The sequence below is a fragment of the Oryctolagus cuniculus genome, chromosome 3 (assembly GCF_051225735.1).
Source record: "Oryctolagus cuniculus isolate XC-2025 breed Fujian yellow rabbit chromosome 3, ASM5122573v1, whole genome shotgun sequence".
NCBI lineage: Eukaryota > Metazoa > Chordata > Mammalia > Lagomorpha > Leporidae > Oryctolagus > Oryctolagus cuniculus.
In genome coordinates this window covers 26435381-26453766 of record NC_142869.1, presented here as the reverse complement: position 1 = coordinate 26453766, position 18386 = coordinate 26435381, and the positions used below count along the sequence as shown (strand labels likewise).

At 36.7% G+C, this 18386-nt stretch overlaps 1 protein-coding gene across 35 annotated transcripts in view; it reads right to left on the bottom strand.

The window, feature by feature from the left end:
- The window catches only part of IKZF2 (IKAROS family zinc finger 2), a 171083-nt gene that overhangs the window by 8651 nt on the left and 144046 nt on the right, over positions 1–18386 (bottom strand). For 26 of the 35 annotated variants that reach the window (XM_051849149.3, XM_051849145.3, XM_070070249.2 and 23 more), the window contains 2 exons: positions 14412–14549; positions 5158–5301 (listed from right to left, as the gene is read on the bottom strand). In XM_051849149.3, coding sequence (XP_051705109.1) covers positions 5158–5301; positions 14412–14549 — 282 coding nt within the window. The remainder of the gene's footprint in view (positions 1–5157; positions 5302–14411; positions 14550–18386) is intronic. The other 9 variants (XM_089328997.1, XM_089328998.1, XM_070070252.2 and 6 more) reach the window with 1 other exon arrangement.

Below are 18386 nucleotides of genomic sequence, written 5' to 3'. Positions count from 1 at the left end.
TTCAGACACAGTGACTAAGTTTCAAAAATCATAAAAGCAAGGGAGGTCTGGTTATAACTTATTGTCCCTTCATTGTATATAGGCTGAATTTGGCAAATTTAGCTTCTATTTTGGAAGAAAATCATAGAACTGATATATGTTATTCTGTATAAATTTTAAAAGTTGGTATTAAATTACCTTTAAAAAATTCTATCACTTGATAAAATGAATGAAATACCAAACTATTTAAAAATAGTACTCATTTCCAAAAAGACTTGCTCATAAACTTGGAAAGTCATATGTTTTGGTTTTTACTGCTTACTCATTTCCACCATATATCATTCTTATTCAGAAATGCTGGTATTGTTAGTTTTCCATATTTTTTCTTGACTGAAGTATGTTTGTAGTTTTTCCTTTAATATTTACTTCAACAAATGTAATTTTGCTTTAACATAACTCCTGAATATTAACAATAAAAGAGTTTTGGTTTAAAATAGGAAGAGGTAATTTTAATTTTTCTCCAGATATGGTCATATCTAGACAAAAGATTTCATTTTTAAAAATTCTGCCACCAAACCAATGTGATCCAATTATTTACCCTGCTAAAATGTTACAGATAAATGCTTCTTAAATGCTTCTTCAAAGATTCATGGAAAGTGTGTATTATGCAGAAAAAAACTATGCATAGCTGTCAAAATAATTTTCCATAAACTTGTTGAAGCCCACATGGACTTGTTATAAATGTTTAGTATGTTGTGGTGGTGGAAAGCACATTTGGATAGTTAGTATTATTTCAGATTTACAGAAATGGTCTTAATATGAGATCGGCATAATGACTGGAATAATGACAACTGAAGAAAATAATGGTGAGAATTATCTCATGGTACCCAATTTACAATATTGCAGTGTCAAGAATTTTAAAGTTAAGCTAAATAAACCTGATCTATATTTTCTAAAAGCTCACAGTTTAACAAAATGACAGCAACTTAAGAATCATTTAGAATATAGTGTTATATGTGCTATGGGATCAACTAAGAGCAATATTTAACTCACACTCAGGGAGTGAAGAAAGACTGCTTGAGGAAGTGGTATCACGAATAAGAATGTGATGGTAAACATCACCCAAGTAAAGAAATATGGAATTGGAACAGGCGGGAGAAAGGCTTGGAGGCAAAATAGGATGACTTATGAGTAAGGAATTACTGTATTTCAATACAGGATAGAGTAGAAACAAATGAGAAAGGAGAGTCCAATAACACGGAACAAAATTAAGACAATGCTCCATTTTACAGCTAAGGAATTTTATTCTGAGAGTAACAAGGATTGAAAAGATTAAATAGGGAGGTACCCTGTTATTCATTTGCAAGAGGGTTTAGGAAGTCTTTGGCTGTAGAGGTCATGGTGGCCAGAACTAGCTGTAGTGATAGTAGAGAAAAGTTGATGAAATGTAGAGAAACTTAGAACATAGAGTTGCTAGGCTTGATGATTATCTAGATACACAGATGAGAAAGAGAAAGAAGCATAAAGTCCTGGCTTCTGATCTTCAAAACTTAGTGGAAGACAATGAGATAGAAAAGATGATAAATTCAGACTGGGGACACAATGAGTAATTGCCGTGTCCAGTAAATACTTAGTGTGTCAAACTCAGGAGAGAGATCTGGGCTTATGATATAGATGTAAGAATCAGCAGTTGATAGAAAACAACTCCTGAAGCTGTGGAAATAGATTTCACCTAGGCACAAGTGAAATATGAAGAAGAGAGGGTCAAAAATACAACGTGGAAAGCATTCTTATGCCAACTCACAGACCAGAGCAAGTAGGATGCTTGCACTAAGCATCATGTTTAGAAAGCCCTGGACTTGCTTCATGGAATAAGTAGTTTGTAGGGCCAAGGGAACAGGCTGATACTCTGGGTTCTAAGACCCCTAGAATCCCTTCACCATATGGCTCTGAGCCTCATTCCAGAATCTGAACAGTCTTATCCCTGGGGTCCATCTTCCTGAGTATCAACTGTGCTACTGGTGAGCACATAAATAAGCCTGGAGTGCAGCCAAGATACTACTCTTTGTGTACTGTATGTGGGGTGCAATGTAAAAAGGACTTGGATATGCAGGCCTACACATATATGTGAGAGGCCCTTTTCTGTAATGGACAGAAACAGGAACTGGGCCTAAGAGATATCTGTAGGTCAGAGTCTGCATGGAATTTGAGGAATTCTATATTTATTTAAATTTAGCCTTAAGGTAGGATGGTAGAACATAGGTTTTCCAGCTTGATTTATAATAATAAAATATTTAGGCATATGAATGGGAAATAAGGCCATTAAGACTGAGAAGGAGATGTCAGAGAAGCTGGAAGAAATGCAAGAAAGATTAATGCCATACAAACCAAGGAAGGAATGTGTTTCAAAAAGAAATGACCATTCGGAAGAGGCAAATTCTCTCTAGGAGTTTTGTAAGATATATGTAAAAAATGTCCATGGGACTTGGCGCTACAAAACCTAGTGGTGATCCCATGAGGATAGTTTCAGTGGGCCATGGGAAATGAATAGAAAGAAGAAATCTTTAAACAATTCCATCTTTGAGAAGAAAGAAAGATGTGGTAGTGGCTAGAAGGAGATCTAGATTTGAGAAAAATTTTTTTTTTTAATTAGGAGAGTTTATCACATAAAATGCCAATAGGAAAATGATAATAGAGGGTAGAAGTTAAAAAAATAAGTGAGGAAGAGGAAAAGTAATAATGTGAAGTCTTTGGGAGGCCAGGAGAGGAAGCTTCCAGGGTAAAAAAGGAAAAATTGACCTTAATCAGTAAAGGGATACTCTTTCATTGAAAGAAGGAAAAAATGAACAAAGTTATTTGTTTGAATACACACAGATTGGCGATATTCCATTGAAATGATTAGTTTGATTGAAAGTTGGATATAAGATCAAGAAGGAATGAGATACCATGTTTGTGCAAAGTAGAGAAAGGCTAAAATGGTCGTTGGGGGAGTAAGAGAAGATTGTATAGGGTTGGGTTAAAGGGGCACTTCTATATAGCATGGATGGGTCACCTGGTATTTGAGTTCAATTATTTGTATTAACTTATAAGGCCATGGATTTTCTCCAGAGTTACTAGCAACTGAGATATAAATATGGAAAAAAAAAAAAAAAAAGCTTAGTTTGCCTGATGAGAAAGAAGGGGTTTCACTACTGACAGGCAGTAAGACAAGAGTCAGGAATATCAACAAGAGAATGGCAGAAGTGATAAGCCATGGAATCTGAGCCAGAGGAACAGCCAAATATATCTGTAGAATGTTCGGGGATCATAGGCCTGAGGAGTTGGTAATGTCAAACAGTATTTAAGGGACATGTGAAAAGGAATTTATGATGAGTGTGGAATGATGATTTTCTTTTGTTTTGTTTTGAAAGCATTCATTGGAGTAGTTATTGTTTATTTTGATTCTATTCTAGTAACATATTATAAAGAAAAAATTCTCTCAGATTCTTTTTTTAAAAAGTCATTATTTTAGAACCATACAGTAGTTTTCTAAAACTCTGTCCCTGTTTTGTAAGGAATTCAAGAAAATCAAGTTGAGAATAGCCTCTGTAAATCATAGGAAACATGAAAAAAAGTAACAGAGATTTTATGAATTTAGTTAGATTTATAATACATATACATCAATAGTCATCTTTAAAAATGAACTATATTTTTCTTTTTTTAATGGCTATCCATAAACAGGAAGAAATAGGGACATAAAAATATTCTGCTAGGGTTGAAGGGTAGGCCTTTGAGGCTTCACCTCAGGGGCCTTAAACTGACTCTGTATGAACTATGATCATTAGAGTCCTCTTCTAGCTTTCTTTCATTGAATTCTCAACAAATTCTTCCAGCTAGTCTGAAAATGATAATTTTGGTGATTAGTTAGTTCATCAGCTTTAGTCTGAAAGAACATTTTCTCTGTTTTTTGTATTAAAAATGTTTTATTATCCTTTCATCCCTGAAATAACCCAAGAAAATATTTTCAATCAGGATATCCCATAATGCTTTCTGATACTAGAATGTGAGAAGTTTTATATATTTTTTTCTGATACTTCTTGTCATATATTGTCTGTAAGAACAGATATTACATACACAATGAATGAAATTCTTTAATGGTTTTCTTTCTATTGAATCTTTGTTATTCATACATGGCTTTAAAAAAAGATACTTGCTGTATCCTCAAAGACACTTCATAACTTACAGCACACATTCAAAATGATGCCAACATGGGTCTATCAAAGGGCATCTAAGGGTTTGGAAATGAAAAAAGAAAGTTTAAATATATGATATTTAATCTATTAAAAATCATAAACTGGATGCAAAAACAAAGATCAAAATAGAAAATAGAGTCCCAACTATGAAACATCTTGAATATAGGATTCTACAGTATTTTTTTTCTTTTTAAGATTTGTTTTATTTATTTGAAAGGCAGAGTTAGAAAGAGGGAGAGAGAGAAGGAGAGGAGAGAGAGAGAGTGCCATCTGCTAGTTCACTCCCCAAATGGTAGCAATAGCCAGGCTGAGCTAGGCTGATGCCAGAAGCCAGGAGCTTCTTCTGGATCCCTACATGGGTGCAGGGGCTCAAGTACTTTTGGACTATCTTACATAGCTGGATCAGAAGTGGAGCAGCTGGGATTTGGAATGGTACCTATATGGGTGCCAGCACTGCACGCAGTTGCTTAACCTCTATGCCACAGCACTTGTCCCTCTATATTAGTTTTTTAAACAGAATTTAAAACAATTTTTCTTAATTCTAGAACAAATACTAAAAGAATATCATGTAAAGAAAACAGTTAAAAATTTGGCACTAATGCAACTTTAAAAACAGATACAAAACTGACCCAATAGGGTTGGCCAATTCCCCTATGCATTATTATTTTTAAAATAAATTACACTTAGTTTTTACATGCTATTTCATTTTGTATAACATTACATTTTAAGATGGTGACTTAATTACTGCCAGTCTTTATTTTTAAAGATGTGCTCGTGCCTAAGGGTATGTGTGTGTGTGTGTGAGTGTGTGTATGTGCAAGTGTACACATATGAGATGAGTATTTTATGAGCTAAAATACATCATATATATTTCTAATACATGGGAAGTTAATGTTTTCCAAATAAAATGACCTTGTAAAGAGACAAAAGCATCTGTAACGCTTACCCACAAACTTTTGTGGAGTGGAGCTTTTACGTTTTCCCATATTCCCTGTGAGCTTCTCCATGACAGCAGGTCTCTCAAAAGGCACCAGAGAAATATTGTTGTCCATAATAGGCTCTTGTTCCTTACAATCTTCCATAGGAGGTACTATATAAAACCACATAAAAATGCATTCTGATAATGTCTTCAACATTTTGTAAGATACAAAGTTGGATTTGCCATCTAAATACAGGTTATAAAAACATTATCCAGTATGCTTGAATAAACTAAGTAGAAAGAGTAAACTTTGGTGTAAAAGGATATTCTGATTTTACATATACACATGGGATTTGTTTTTATCTGAATCTCTCTCAGATCAATGATTTAAATCATTGCCACTTTTGGTGGCAACACATTCATCTGATTTCTCATCTTATTCCTCTGTAAGTGTTTTTAACATTGATTAAAATCAATAATACTTTAGCACTTCATTATTTCCAAGGCTTTTGGAGTTCAGTTTTTTGAAAACAAGTAAACTTGTTTTGGAGGAAAACTTAAACACAGACTAGCACCACAATAGTTAAGCATTTTTTCCACTCCCACTTTTTTCTGCAGCAGATTTTCTATTTGATGAGCTGTTAGCTCTATTGGCAGTGCTTAAATACCTGCGTAAAGCAGCCTTCATAAGGAGATCCAATTTTGAACATGTCTATGCATAGTAAACTGTGGCAGCTTTATGATCGTAATTTATTTTAAAACAGTTCTTCAGTAGAATACAAGAATCTATTTCCAAATTGGCACACTGGCTCACTAAACAACTGCTTTAATTCATCTGACATAAACTCTCCAATGCTGCTCTTTCTTTATCTCATTTGTTTAAGTTCTATGGGATAATATGTTAGCCTTTAGATACCGACATTAGATACTGACATTCACATAGACAAAGAATTTTTAAAAGTTGCTTTTGAGTAGAAATACTTTCTTAGGATGTTTAGAGATAGGGTAATATCTCAGAAAGATCAGATCAGCAAATTAAAACCAATGCTTGTTCACAAGAAACCTAGTTTATTAGTTTTGATTGCTGTTGCTTTCTCCAATTGTACTTGTGCCAGTACTGTTTGGAAATCTAAAGACTTGATGTTGGATATCTTCACTTGTTCAGCAGGCACTGTAAAATGATGGACTGTAATCCATTGATTTCTATAAGACAGTCCCACTGTGTAAAATAGAATATATTCTCATTTAAGGGGAACCTGCAGACGGACATTAGAATAAAATGGAAAGCAAGAGATGAAGGTTAAGAAAATCAAGTACACAATTCAGGTAATGAATTTAATAGCAAATGCAGGCTGCTGATTCTGAAGAAAGGAAAAACAGCAGCAAAATTATTTCCTAATTTGGAGTTGTTTAAAGGAATCAACATTCAATCTGTTTGCTAAAGTAGTGAATGAGTCAAAAAAATTTAACATCTAATTTTAATAAGAGGTCCTCTGCCTATGAATAGCAAAGGATTCCACAACTTCTGAGTATTGAATTTGGAGAAACAAATTCTAAGATGAGATTTAGTAACACTTAGGTTATTTTCTGCACTGATATAATTCACGATATATCCAAGTGTGAAAAGTATGTCCCAAGATACATAAAGCTTTATATTCTCTTTTAAAAACTAGAAATAATACTTAACAGAAAAGGATTTCAAAAGAAAAGAATTTAAAAAAAATGAAGAATGGCCATAGTATTCAGATAAGAGAGACTGTGGGAGATAGAATGGTAGAAATGATGTGGTGGGAAACTGGGTACTTGGATGCAGATTATAGTCAAAACTAACTTTTCTTTTGCACAGTAGATTCACAGGCATTTACTATATTATTAAAGATAACTATACAATTACAAAAGAGTCCATGCATTGGCCAAAGATCAAGACCCAAAGTGAGAATTTGGAAACAAATAGTTCTAAAGTTTACTTAAAAAAAAAAAAAAGAAAACTGGTTAACAGGATTTACCCCCTCTCCTTGAATATGCTAATTAGTTCTCAAATGAGTAGTTAAAACTTGGCAGTTTTTGCTCTAAGTACCACCCTGAATTTTCATATTTGCACACATTTAAAACTCAAAACGAAACCTGGGTGTGGGAACTGTCTCACGCCACATCCACCTCAATTCAGATGATCTGTCCCAAGTTCAATGAAGCTCATGTGAACTGAAAACAATAGGTCTGGCAGAGTTTTGTCTGACTTTTTTCCAACAACTCTTTACATGCTAAAAAATCTTGTTTCTGCCATACTGGCGATAACTACTTACACATACTAGATGCTAACTACTGTTTTAAAGATTTGCATGTCATAATTTGTTTAACTCTTTCAACAACCCCATGAAATATGTGAGACTACCATTTTTACATTTCATATGGGGAAACAAAGACCCAGACATTTTAAGTAATTTCCTCATGGTTTACATCTAGCTAATAGAGATGTCGTTAGTAGGAGGTCTACCTCCAAAGCCTGGGCTCTTAGCTCTTAACCACTATGCTATCCTATTATTTATATTTTTAGCACTGCCTTTTAATACACCAGTTTGACATATCTGTAAGATCTATCATTGGGGAAAAGACCTGATTTTATCCCCCCCCCAACTATGTAACTAATTTTTTTTTTTGCTTTGATGGATCTGAGTTCTACTCATAGAACTGTTTCTGAATAAATAGTGCTTAAAACACAAAATTTTGTTAGATATCTCAATACTGCACTAATCACCTCGTGAAGCATTTATCTATGCTAGAGACACAGCAATGTGCTGGCTTCACTTGTTTGAGCAAATTTCATTAGTGAACATCTTACTTGATCTTATTTTTGAAGTTGTCACCAGGACAAAAATATATTTATATTTGCCTTATATCCTTATCTTATATTAGGAAATCATAAAAGCATAAGAGTATTCCTAACATATCATTTTTTAAACCAAATAATCCATACAAAATTCAAATACTAAGAAGAAAAAGTAAGGGAAATGGAGTGGGTTTGCCCTCTGGACAGGAGAGGCCAGGGTACCCCCATACACATGTGCAACGGGAGAGAAAATGGAGGAATCTGGAAAACATCATGCTGAGTGAATTAAGCCAGTCCCAAAGGGACAAATATCATATGTTCCCCCTGATCGGTGACAACTAACCAAGCACCAAAAAAGAAACCTGCTGAAGTGAAATGGACATTATGAGAAACAATGACTTGATCAGCCCTCGTCCTGACTGTCGAGTAACAACTTAATACTTTATCCCTTTTAGTATTTTTTTTTTGTTCTATTTAATACTATTGGTTGAACTCTTTAAAAAAATTACAAAAACAAAGACCTTTTCACTTTTCTTGACTTCTGCTGAAATTTTCTCTGATTTCTGTGAAATCACTCTTCTTGTTACTACCTCCTTTAAACTCACATTCATGACTCCCCCCATCACCAATTCTGGGGTGCTTTTGCTCTTGCAAATGTCTCACTATACACTTAGTCATGTTGAATTCTGCTATGGTTTGGATATAATTTATTCCTCCAAGGTTCATGTACTGTAAGCTTGGTAGTCAATTTAATGGTATTGAAAGGTGGGTAGAACCTTGGAGAGGTAGGGCCTAGTAGAAGGTTGATTTAGTTACTGAGGTCATAGCCCTCAGGAGAGACTTGATGCCAGTCTGGCAGAGTGGGTAGTCTTGCAGGAACAGATTAATTCCTGAAAGAGCAGATTGTTATAAAAGAATGAACCTGGTCTTTCCCTACTCTCTTGTTTACCTTCATGCCAAGTGACATCTCCTATCTCCCCAAGCTCACTTGTGCTGCTGCCATGTGTTACTATCCACCACGAAGATCTTACCAGAAGCCATTGCCACTGCCATGCTCCTTGGCCTCCAAAGCCATGAGTCTAAATAAGCCTCTTTTCCTTATAAAGTAACAGCCTCAGGTATTTTGCTATAACAACACAAAATAGACCAGGACACCTTCTAAAAACCCATTACTTCAGGCTATTATGTATATATTGATGCCTCCCACATTTTTTATTTCCTTCCCAGAACCCTCTCAAGAACTTGAGCTTTGTATATTCAGCTTCCTTCTAGACAGTTTTTATTGGCTGGCTTACAGGCACAAAGAGATAATGTGTTCAAAAACTGAAATTGTCATTTTCCTCCACAAACTTTCTTCTATTATCTTTCTTATCATTCTATTATCTTTCTTATCTTCTATTATCTTTCTTCACTTATCTAACCTTTCTGAATGTTCCAGGCTACTTAACCCACCTTGATCACTGTGACAATCTCCTACTTGGTCTACTTGCCTCTTGACTTCTCTGATCCACTTCCCATATTTCCAGCAACAAAATGTAAATCTAATCTTGTCTTTTTAGAACAAAGTACAAAATTCTTTGCTTAGCACAACAGGTTTTTGATATTCTGTCCAGAGTCTATTTCTCTAGTATTATCACCTTTTGGTTTCTCTCATCCTTACCATCTGGGCTCCAAGGACACAAAGGTATTTTATTATCCTTAATTGTCCATGCTCTTTTAGCTGTCTATTTCTTCCAAAGTTCATGAAAAAATGGAATTGAAATATAAGTTTATTTTGGTGCAAAAGTTTTTAAAATTCATGCATAAATTTTTCATAATATGCATTTCCATAAACTTTTTGAAGACTCCCCATAATAGCTTGCTGTTTTTGCCTTTCAAAAACAGCTCCAATGTAACTTTTCCTGGAAACGCTTCTTGGACAACCAGTCTGATTTGTACTGCTTATTATGCGCAGTTTCAATGTTTAGACTTCTGGGTTATTTCTTCAAATAGGTAGTAAATAACCTTAAGGATTATGTTTTGACTTTGTGTCTCTAGTACCTTTTGTGATGCAAGACAGATGTAATATTCAGCCGAGGTTTAATGAATGACATAACGAAGTCAATGTTTTCACCCAATGGAAATGAATCAAAAACCTTACTAGAAAGTTGGCAAGTTCCCAATTATGCCTCTATTTGTTTGATAAAGAATCACCCTTTCCTGAATAATTTAAACCATAAGCCTAAGAACTTGTCTCAAAGTTGGCTGTTTTACTGATTCACACTTTCATTTTTGTCTTTAGGCAAGGAAGAAAAACGTAATTGCATAATTTGGTTTTAAAATTTTTTCTTTAAGATGAACAGGCTTGGAAAATGAGCATAAAGATAACATTCAAATAAGAATCTGCCACAAAGCCCAGTTCATTGTGATCTTCATTTCCAAAACTGTAAGTCATGAAATTCTTGCCTTTTCCTCAAACCCAATCAAGATTTATAAAATGTTTTATTCAACCTCCTAAATATGTCTTCAGTATGGCATCCTGTTATCTTCTCTTGCCACTGGCTTGTCATCATTTCCTTGGAATTATCACTTCCAGTGTCTCCTCACATCCCACTCCCTACCTCAGGCAGGTACCTATCCCATACTCTACACTGGTGACATTTTTCTTTAGAAGACACAATTTTTTTTCCTTCAGTGGTTCCCCATCAGTTACATTATTAATTGCAAACACTGTACACTGGGTGAGCACAAAAGGTTCTGCCTTTGTACTACAACTTATTTCAGCCTCATCCCTTCTATTCCTCAATGTCTAGAAATCTTGATGTTTTATGTCTCCAAACCTATTCTCTGCCTGGAATTTACATGCTCTGTGTCCTGTTCCATCTATGCAATTTTCTTCAAAAAAAATTTTTTTTTATTTGAGAAGCAGAAAGAAGGAAAGCGCAGCAGACAGGCAGAGCTCACATTTGCTGGCTCACTCCCTAAATGCTCACAACAGCCTGGGCTGGGCCAGACCAAAACAGGGAGCCAGGAAATCCAAAGAGTATTCCTATATGGGGATCAGGAACCCAACAACTTATTACTGCTCCCTTCCAGGGTCTGCATTAGTAGGAAGCTGGAGTCAGGAGCTAGGGTGGTCACTGAACCCACCAGGTACTATGATATGGGATGTACGCATCCTAACTGCTGGGTTAAATGCCTATTCTCAATTTATGAAATTTCTACTCAGTGCTCATAGGTGGATCAAGCACTGCTTTATACAAGAAGCTTTCTTTGACTTCTCCATACATTGTTAGGTTAGCACTACAGGGAGCTCCTAGACAGTTGTACACACATCTAAACCAGAGCTTTTGTTTCATTTGATTTGATTTTAAAAAGTACCTATTTCCTACCAGACTTTAAGTATATAAAAGAAACTGTTTCCATTTACCTTGATATTCCTAAAATGTTCCATAACTTTGACATACAGTAAGCCCTTGATAAATACTTCCTAAATGAGTAAAAGAATGACTTTCTTCACATGCGTTTTTTTTTTTTTTGAACTAGAAGAGTCAATGTGGGCAAGAAGATATTTTGGAAAAGAGACTAGGAAATATAACTATGTCACACACACAGAGTAATCCATTTCATGAAACAACCATAATGATGGCAAACCTCATATTATCACTAGAAGAAGAGAAAAAAAATAGGTTATAGCAGGATAGGAGGCAAGGGAAGTGGGGAGAAACACATGGCTCTGTTTAGGGGACACATGCCGAGCCATGTATATGAGACAGGGCTAATGATGAACTGCAGTGGTATTTTACCCATGGATTTCTCTATGTGTCCTTTATCTCTCTTGGCCTTTATCAACTCCTACCTCATATCGTCAATTCTCCATTAAGCTTGTTAAAAGGAAAAGTGGATTAAGGATAATCTCAGGTTATTATGGCAATGAGCTAGATAAAGTACAGTATGAAATGACATTAATATAAATTTATGTAGTTAAAATAATATCTAATGTTTAAGAACAAATATTTGGGTCTAACAAATGATATCAAAACCTACTATAAAACCTACTCCTCCTTAGTTTTATTCATTGCTCTACCCCAATGTCCCAGTCTCTTTCCAACTTTTCCTCACTCTGTTCCAACAAAGGCATTGCCCATAGAAGGCCTGTTTTTGTCAAGGGGTAAGCAATCTGAGGAACCAGGAGGTAATACTGCAGCCCCAGTTCTTTGAATATATGTCTTTTTCGCCCCCTACGATACACTATTTATTTTTTTGTCAGTGTTTATAACAGGTGAGCCTGCTAACAAATAATGCTAATTAAGATTACTCATTTATAACTTAACTCTTTCATGGGAGACGCTATTGCCTATTCAGGTATGTGTACAATGTAGAATTCCATAAATAACTGAGTAGAAAAATAAATTAATCAACAATATTTGCATGTTTATGATCCAAATAAATGGCAGAACTACAATGGGAGAATATAAGGAAAACTCAGCAACAATGCCATGAGGTGTCTGAGGATCTCTGGCATGTTCTCAAGCCTCCCTGGGCTCCCTGCCTTAAATAAGACACCCTTAAAAACAATTTAAACAGAAACAGTGTGTTTGGTAGGCAAATAAATCCGTAAATCCTCTAATGCTTAGAATGTAAGTAACAATTTTCCCATTGACTGTTTCTTACTGTTTAATGCCCTAAGATGTAACAGTAAAAAGAACCATCTATTGGATATTTTTATACCCCCAACACATTTAATTCTCAGAACAAGTCCATGGGTAACAACACATTCAGACATCACATAGTCAGGCTCTGGAACCTATGCTACCCCCACAAGCCAGGGGAAAACAAGCTTGAAATACTGAATTTACTAAAATTTGAAGCACTCACAGATTTGTAGTATTAGTTAATAATGGCAATATAAAAATAGGGTTTGGCATTTGGCTTTCAGTAAGATACTCCTTTGGATTTCTGCATCCCATATTTCAATGACTAGGTTTGAGTCCTGGTTGTGTTCCAGATTCCAGCTTCTTGCTAATCTAACACCATGGGAGGCAGCAGGTGATGGCTCAAGTACTTGGATCCCTGCTACTTATGTGGCAGATCCAGACTGAGTTTCTGGCTCCTGGCTTTGGGCCTGGCCTACCCCTGGCCACTGGGGACATTTTAGGGTGAACCAATGGAGGGGAGAGTGTTTTTTCTCTCTCTTTCAAATAAATACATAACTACATAAATAAATAAATAGATTCAATCAAGGAATGAATTAAGTTATAAAAACCATCATCAACACAGGGAAAGGCTCCAATAGTTCAGGATAACAAATACTTTAAAATCAAAAATTTCAAACTTAACAAATCAACACTAACTGTCCAATGAATACAATTCTGCAGTATGTACATGAGACAGAAATCTACAAATAATCCTTGAGCTAGTTATATCTAACTTAATAAAATGAATATTTATATTTTAAAAGTGACTATACCAAATTCTACTATTTTTATTTAACATTTTATTTGAGAAGCAAAGTGACAGAGAGGGACAAAGAGAGATCTTCCATTGGCTGCTTCTGTCCCCAAAGTGTTGCAATAGCAAGGATGGGCCAAGCCACAGCCAGGAACTCCATCTGGGTCTCCCACAAGTTGGCAGCTGGAAGTGCTACCCAGACTTGAACCAGCACTCTGATAGAGGATGTGGGCATCCCAAGAAGTGGGCTAACCCTCTGTTCCACAACATCTACCCCAAACCATACCATTTAATAGTGGCTAAATATTTTTAAATAAAAGATATAAATGCATTAATTAAAATATTTGTGTGAATAAGATCAATTAGTATTAAATATAATTAATAACAGGATAGACAATTGTTACTTTCCTTTGTGATGCTGATTTACCAAAAATTTTAGGAATGGAGAATTACTGATGAGCCTTAGGGACTGGCTTTCTATGAGTCATAGTGCATTGCAGAGATTAGGATGTTTGGGAGGAGTTTTTTTGCAGAGGGAGATGGTGTGAAATTTTGGTGTGTTCTGATTCTCACACTCGTAGAAAGTGAAATCAGTAATTTCTCAGATAAATTAAGAGATAGATTAGAGACATCTAGAATTACATCACTGATCACCTAGCAAATGGAGATGAAATAATACAAATTATCAACTCATCCTTTTAGAAAGCTAGATTTGTGCAGAACCATGTCTAACTATGTGATTAGAGAAACAAAAGAGAAGAGTCAATGGTGGATTCCTTAGGTGTATTAAGTTGGCTGCTGTTATTATGTAAATCCAAAGTCTTTACCAGAAATACTCTGGGAGCATCACAAAAACTCAGTCTAGCTTGTCTGCAGGGTATCCCAAAACTCAATTCACTTCAAATGCTTACAACGCTAAGTTAATGTGACCCGAAATCGAAGAGTGGACGGAAGCCAGGCAACCCGTAAAGAGCCAGCCAGGCAGTGCAGGCGTGCACGAAGGTCAGGACCGTCTTTTACCCACCATGGTGACTCACGACCTGGCCCGCAGCCTCCATGCTGACGTTCTGCAGATAGTTGTGGCAGCGCTCCTTGTGCTCCTCCAGTGAACTGCGCTGCTTGTAGCTCCGCCCACAGTAGTTGCACTTGTGAGGTTTGCCCACTGTGAAGAGAGTTCATGGTTAGTGTGCTGTCGGCTGAATCCACACCCAGAGCAAAATGAAGAGCTAACTTTGGACAGGACGACGGGGAACCGGTTATATGCTTTTTAAATGCAAATCTCTTATTCTACCACACTCTGAATTAGGCAAGAAAAGAAAATAATTTGCTAAGAGATAGCAAGACTGAAGGCAGACCATTCCTCTAAAAATCTGTGAGAAATACTGAATCAAACTCATGCCCTGACTCCTAACACATTTACTGTTATATGATCATCAAAAACTTTTGAATCAGTTTTTGACTGATTCAAAAAATAAATCACAAATATCATAGATATCATTCTCTTTTTTCATGAGATCAGGGAATTTTAGTAAAGAAAACCTAAATGCAACATCTAAATGTCATTGTTTAAATAAAAACAGACTATTCACAGATACCAAGAAGATTAAAAAAAATCAAGTGGTGAGAAAAAGTACAGATAAAAGCCAAAAGTTTCTCTTTACTTTCCACCTTGGTAATAACTATTCACACATGCAAAACTTTGCGGCTGATAACCATGTTCCCCCTCAGCAGCACTGCTTTTGTAATACCAAGAATTACCCTACCAGGTGCTTTGAGTCATGATTAACAATAACTACTGAAGCCATAACGTACCTGTGTTTAGTTATACAATGATGACAATTCCAAGGCATCTCCTATTCAAGAAATGAATTCTTCCCTAATAACCAAGGAGCCATTATTTCAGTCTATGTATTATTATAATACCATAATGCTCATGTACCAAACTTTAAAAAATTGATTAAAAAAAGAAAAAATGGGAAGAGGCATGTTTTAATATATGACTTTATATGGATATCATAGAGAACATTTTTTCCTAAAGATTTATTTATTTATTTGAAAGGCAGAGTTATAGAGAGGCAGAGGCAGAGAGAGAGAGGTCTTCCATCTGCTGGTTCACTCCCCAAATGCCTGCAACAGCTGGAGCGCGCTGATGCCAGGAGCCAGGAACTCTTCCAGGTCTCCCATTTGGGTTCAGGGGCCTAAGGACTTGGGCCATCTTCTACTGCTTCCCCAGGCCATAGCAGAGAGCTGGATCGGCAGTGGTGCAGCTGGTTCCCAAACTGGTGCCCACATGGGATGCCAGCACTGCAGGTGGCGGTTTTACCCACTAGGCCACAGCACCAGCCCCCTTTTATTTATTTATTTATTTATTTAATAAATGTTTATTTTCATTTACTTGAAAGGCAGAACTACAGGGACACAGAGAGATCGTCCATTTGCGGGTTACTTCCCAAATGCTCACAATAGCCAGGGCTTGGCCAGGCCAAAGCCATGAGTTCAGAACTTCATTTGGGTTTCCCATGTGGGTACCTGGGACCCAAGCACTTGAGTCGTCAGCCTCTGCCTCCCAGGATGACATTAGCAAGAAGCTGGATCTGAATTGGAGGACAATGACACATGGGATGGGGCTGTTCCAAGCAGTGGCTTAATCCACTATGAAACACGCCTGGCCCAGTCTTTGGTCTGGAGTGGACACAGAACACCACAAAGCACCAGGTGGTATGTACCAAAGCTGTTGGTAGTAAAGCACAATGTGATTCAGGCCAGTGTCTCTCACAGAACTCCCATAGGAATCCTTGAGTTTTGCCCAGAGAACAGACAACTTTTTCATAACCAAAGATGGCACTCTTCAGTCCAATCACCTTATAAACAAACCCGTGTCATGACACTGTAACTGTAACATAGCAAGGTATTTAGAGCTGCCTAAAAGCTTCACGGATTAAATTTAAAAACCACCCAAACTTTAGATTGTATTTAAAATACACAAATTAAAATTACTTATTTCAGAATCACCATTTTTTGTAAACAATCTTAAAGGCTGTCTAAGATCTGTTAGTAAGTTTTAAGAATACTAAGCAGGGGCCGGTGCGGTGGCATAGTGGTAAAGCCACCGCCTGTAGTGCCGGCATCCCATATGCACCAGTTCAAGACCCGGCTGCTCCAGCTCTGCTGTGGCCTGGGAAAGCAGTAGAAGATGGCCCAAGGCCTTGGGCCCCTGCACCCGTATGGGAGACCTGGAAGAAGCTCCTTGCTCCTGGTTTTGGATGGGCACAGCTCAGGCAGTTGCGGCCAACTGGGGAGTGAACCAGTGGATGGAAGTCCTCTCTCTCTGTGTCTCTCCATCTCTCTGTGTAACTCTTTCAAATAAATAATTTTTTTTTTTTAAAGAATACTAAGCAAAGTAGCCTCTTCCAGAACCCAGAATTTCTGGAAGTAGCTGTGACTATTGTGTACAATTTGTAATACTACATGATGGCATTAAACATAGTAGAAAATATTTTAGTAGAAAAATTTACAGTAAATAATATAAGCATATTTATATGTAATTTTATCCTAAGACATAGGGCTACGTAACAAACAATCCTTATTTGCTATAGCATTCCTCACTTTGGAGTACCTTCATACTATTTCTCTAGAAATGGTGATGAATTTACACTGAATGAGCTACTAACCAGTGAACACTTACGCAGCATTTACACTGTAGTTAATTACCCATTGTAAGACAGTTCATTCGTCTCCAGGTCTTCCCTAGCATTAGTCCTGTCACGCTGTATGTTATGATACCTCTCTTTTCCTGTGAACACACTCTCCAATATTTTTTTCCCTTACTTCTATAAGCAATCTGTATCTTAATTGAAATGTGGGTCCATTCTATTGCCCTTGGCTCATAATCCTCTACAAAGTCTCATTCACCTGATAAGGAACCAAAGGTAGTATCCTACTTTCAATTCATGTTTTCCACTACTCTAATTGTTTTATCCCAACTGCTTTCTTTCAGCTTTCTCCCATTTTGTCATCTACTTATTTTAAAATATCAGTCTCTGCTTTTCATTCTTCCCACCCTTGTTCCCAATGGGTCCAATAGGGATTTGAGTAATTGTTTTAAAAGTATAACTTCAATTTTCCCAAATCTTCATCAAAAATCTACATCAGTGACCCACATCCACAGTTGGATTCTGACATTCTTGTAACTATTCTATCTCCAAGAAACTGGCTATGGAACATCACATCTTATCCTTCTTTATAATTCATTCGATACATGCTTCTTTAAAGACACCTATGTGCCAACACTGTCATAAAACTGGAATGTAAAGTGGAAAGCAAATTTTCATGGTGCCTATCCGCAGTCTGGTAAGGAAGATAGACATTTAATAAACACATAAGCACCATAACAGATTCTGATAGGCTTTTATAGAGCAAAACAATGGTGTCTTAGTATAACAGAGGAACCTATTTTAATTTGAGAAGGTTGGCCAGGAAGGTCTGTCTGGGGTAGGAAGTTTTAGGCTGACAACTGAAGGAAGGAAGAGCAGTCAGATAATGGGGCAGCTTTTGAAGGAGAGGCAGAGTTTCTGAGAACTGCTGTTATCTTTTTCTACTTTCTCTCATGTACTTAGATCCTTCTGAGTTTAACATTTTGCCCTTAGTACTCTTCTGAAAATGGTTTTCAAAGATCACCATCAACCTCTGCTTAATCCAATGGCTGAACTCTATCTCATGGGCCATTTCCTGAGTTCCTGATAATATTTCTTAAAACCAAGTTGGGGAGTGGGCATTTGGCTTTGTGATTAAGCTGATTTAGATGCCTGCAACCCACACTGGAGTGCCTGTGTTTGAATCCTGGCTCTGCTCTGATTCCAGCTTCCTACAACTGCACCACCTGGGAGGCAGCAAGTGATGACTCAGTTTGTTGGGTCCTGGTCATTCAAGTGGGAAATGCAGATTGAGTTCCTGGCTTCTAGCTTCAGCGTAGCACTGTCCAGGCTGATACAGGCATTTG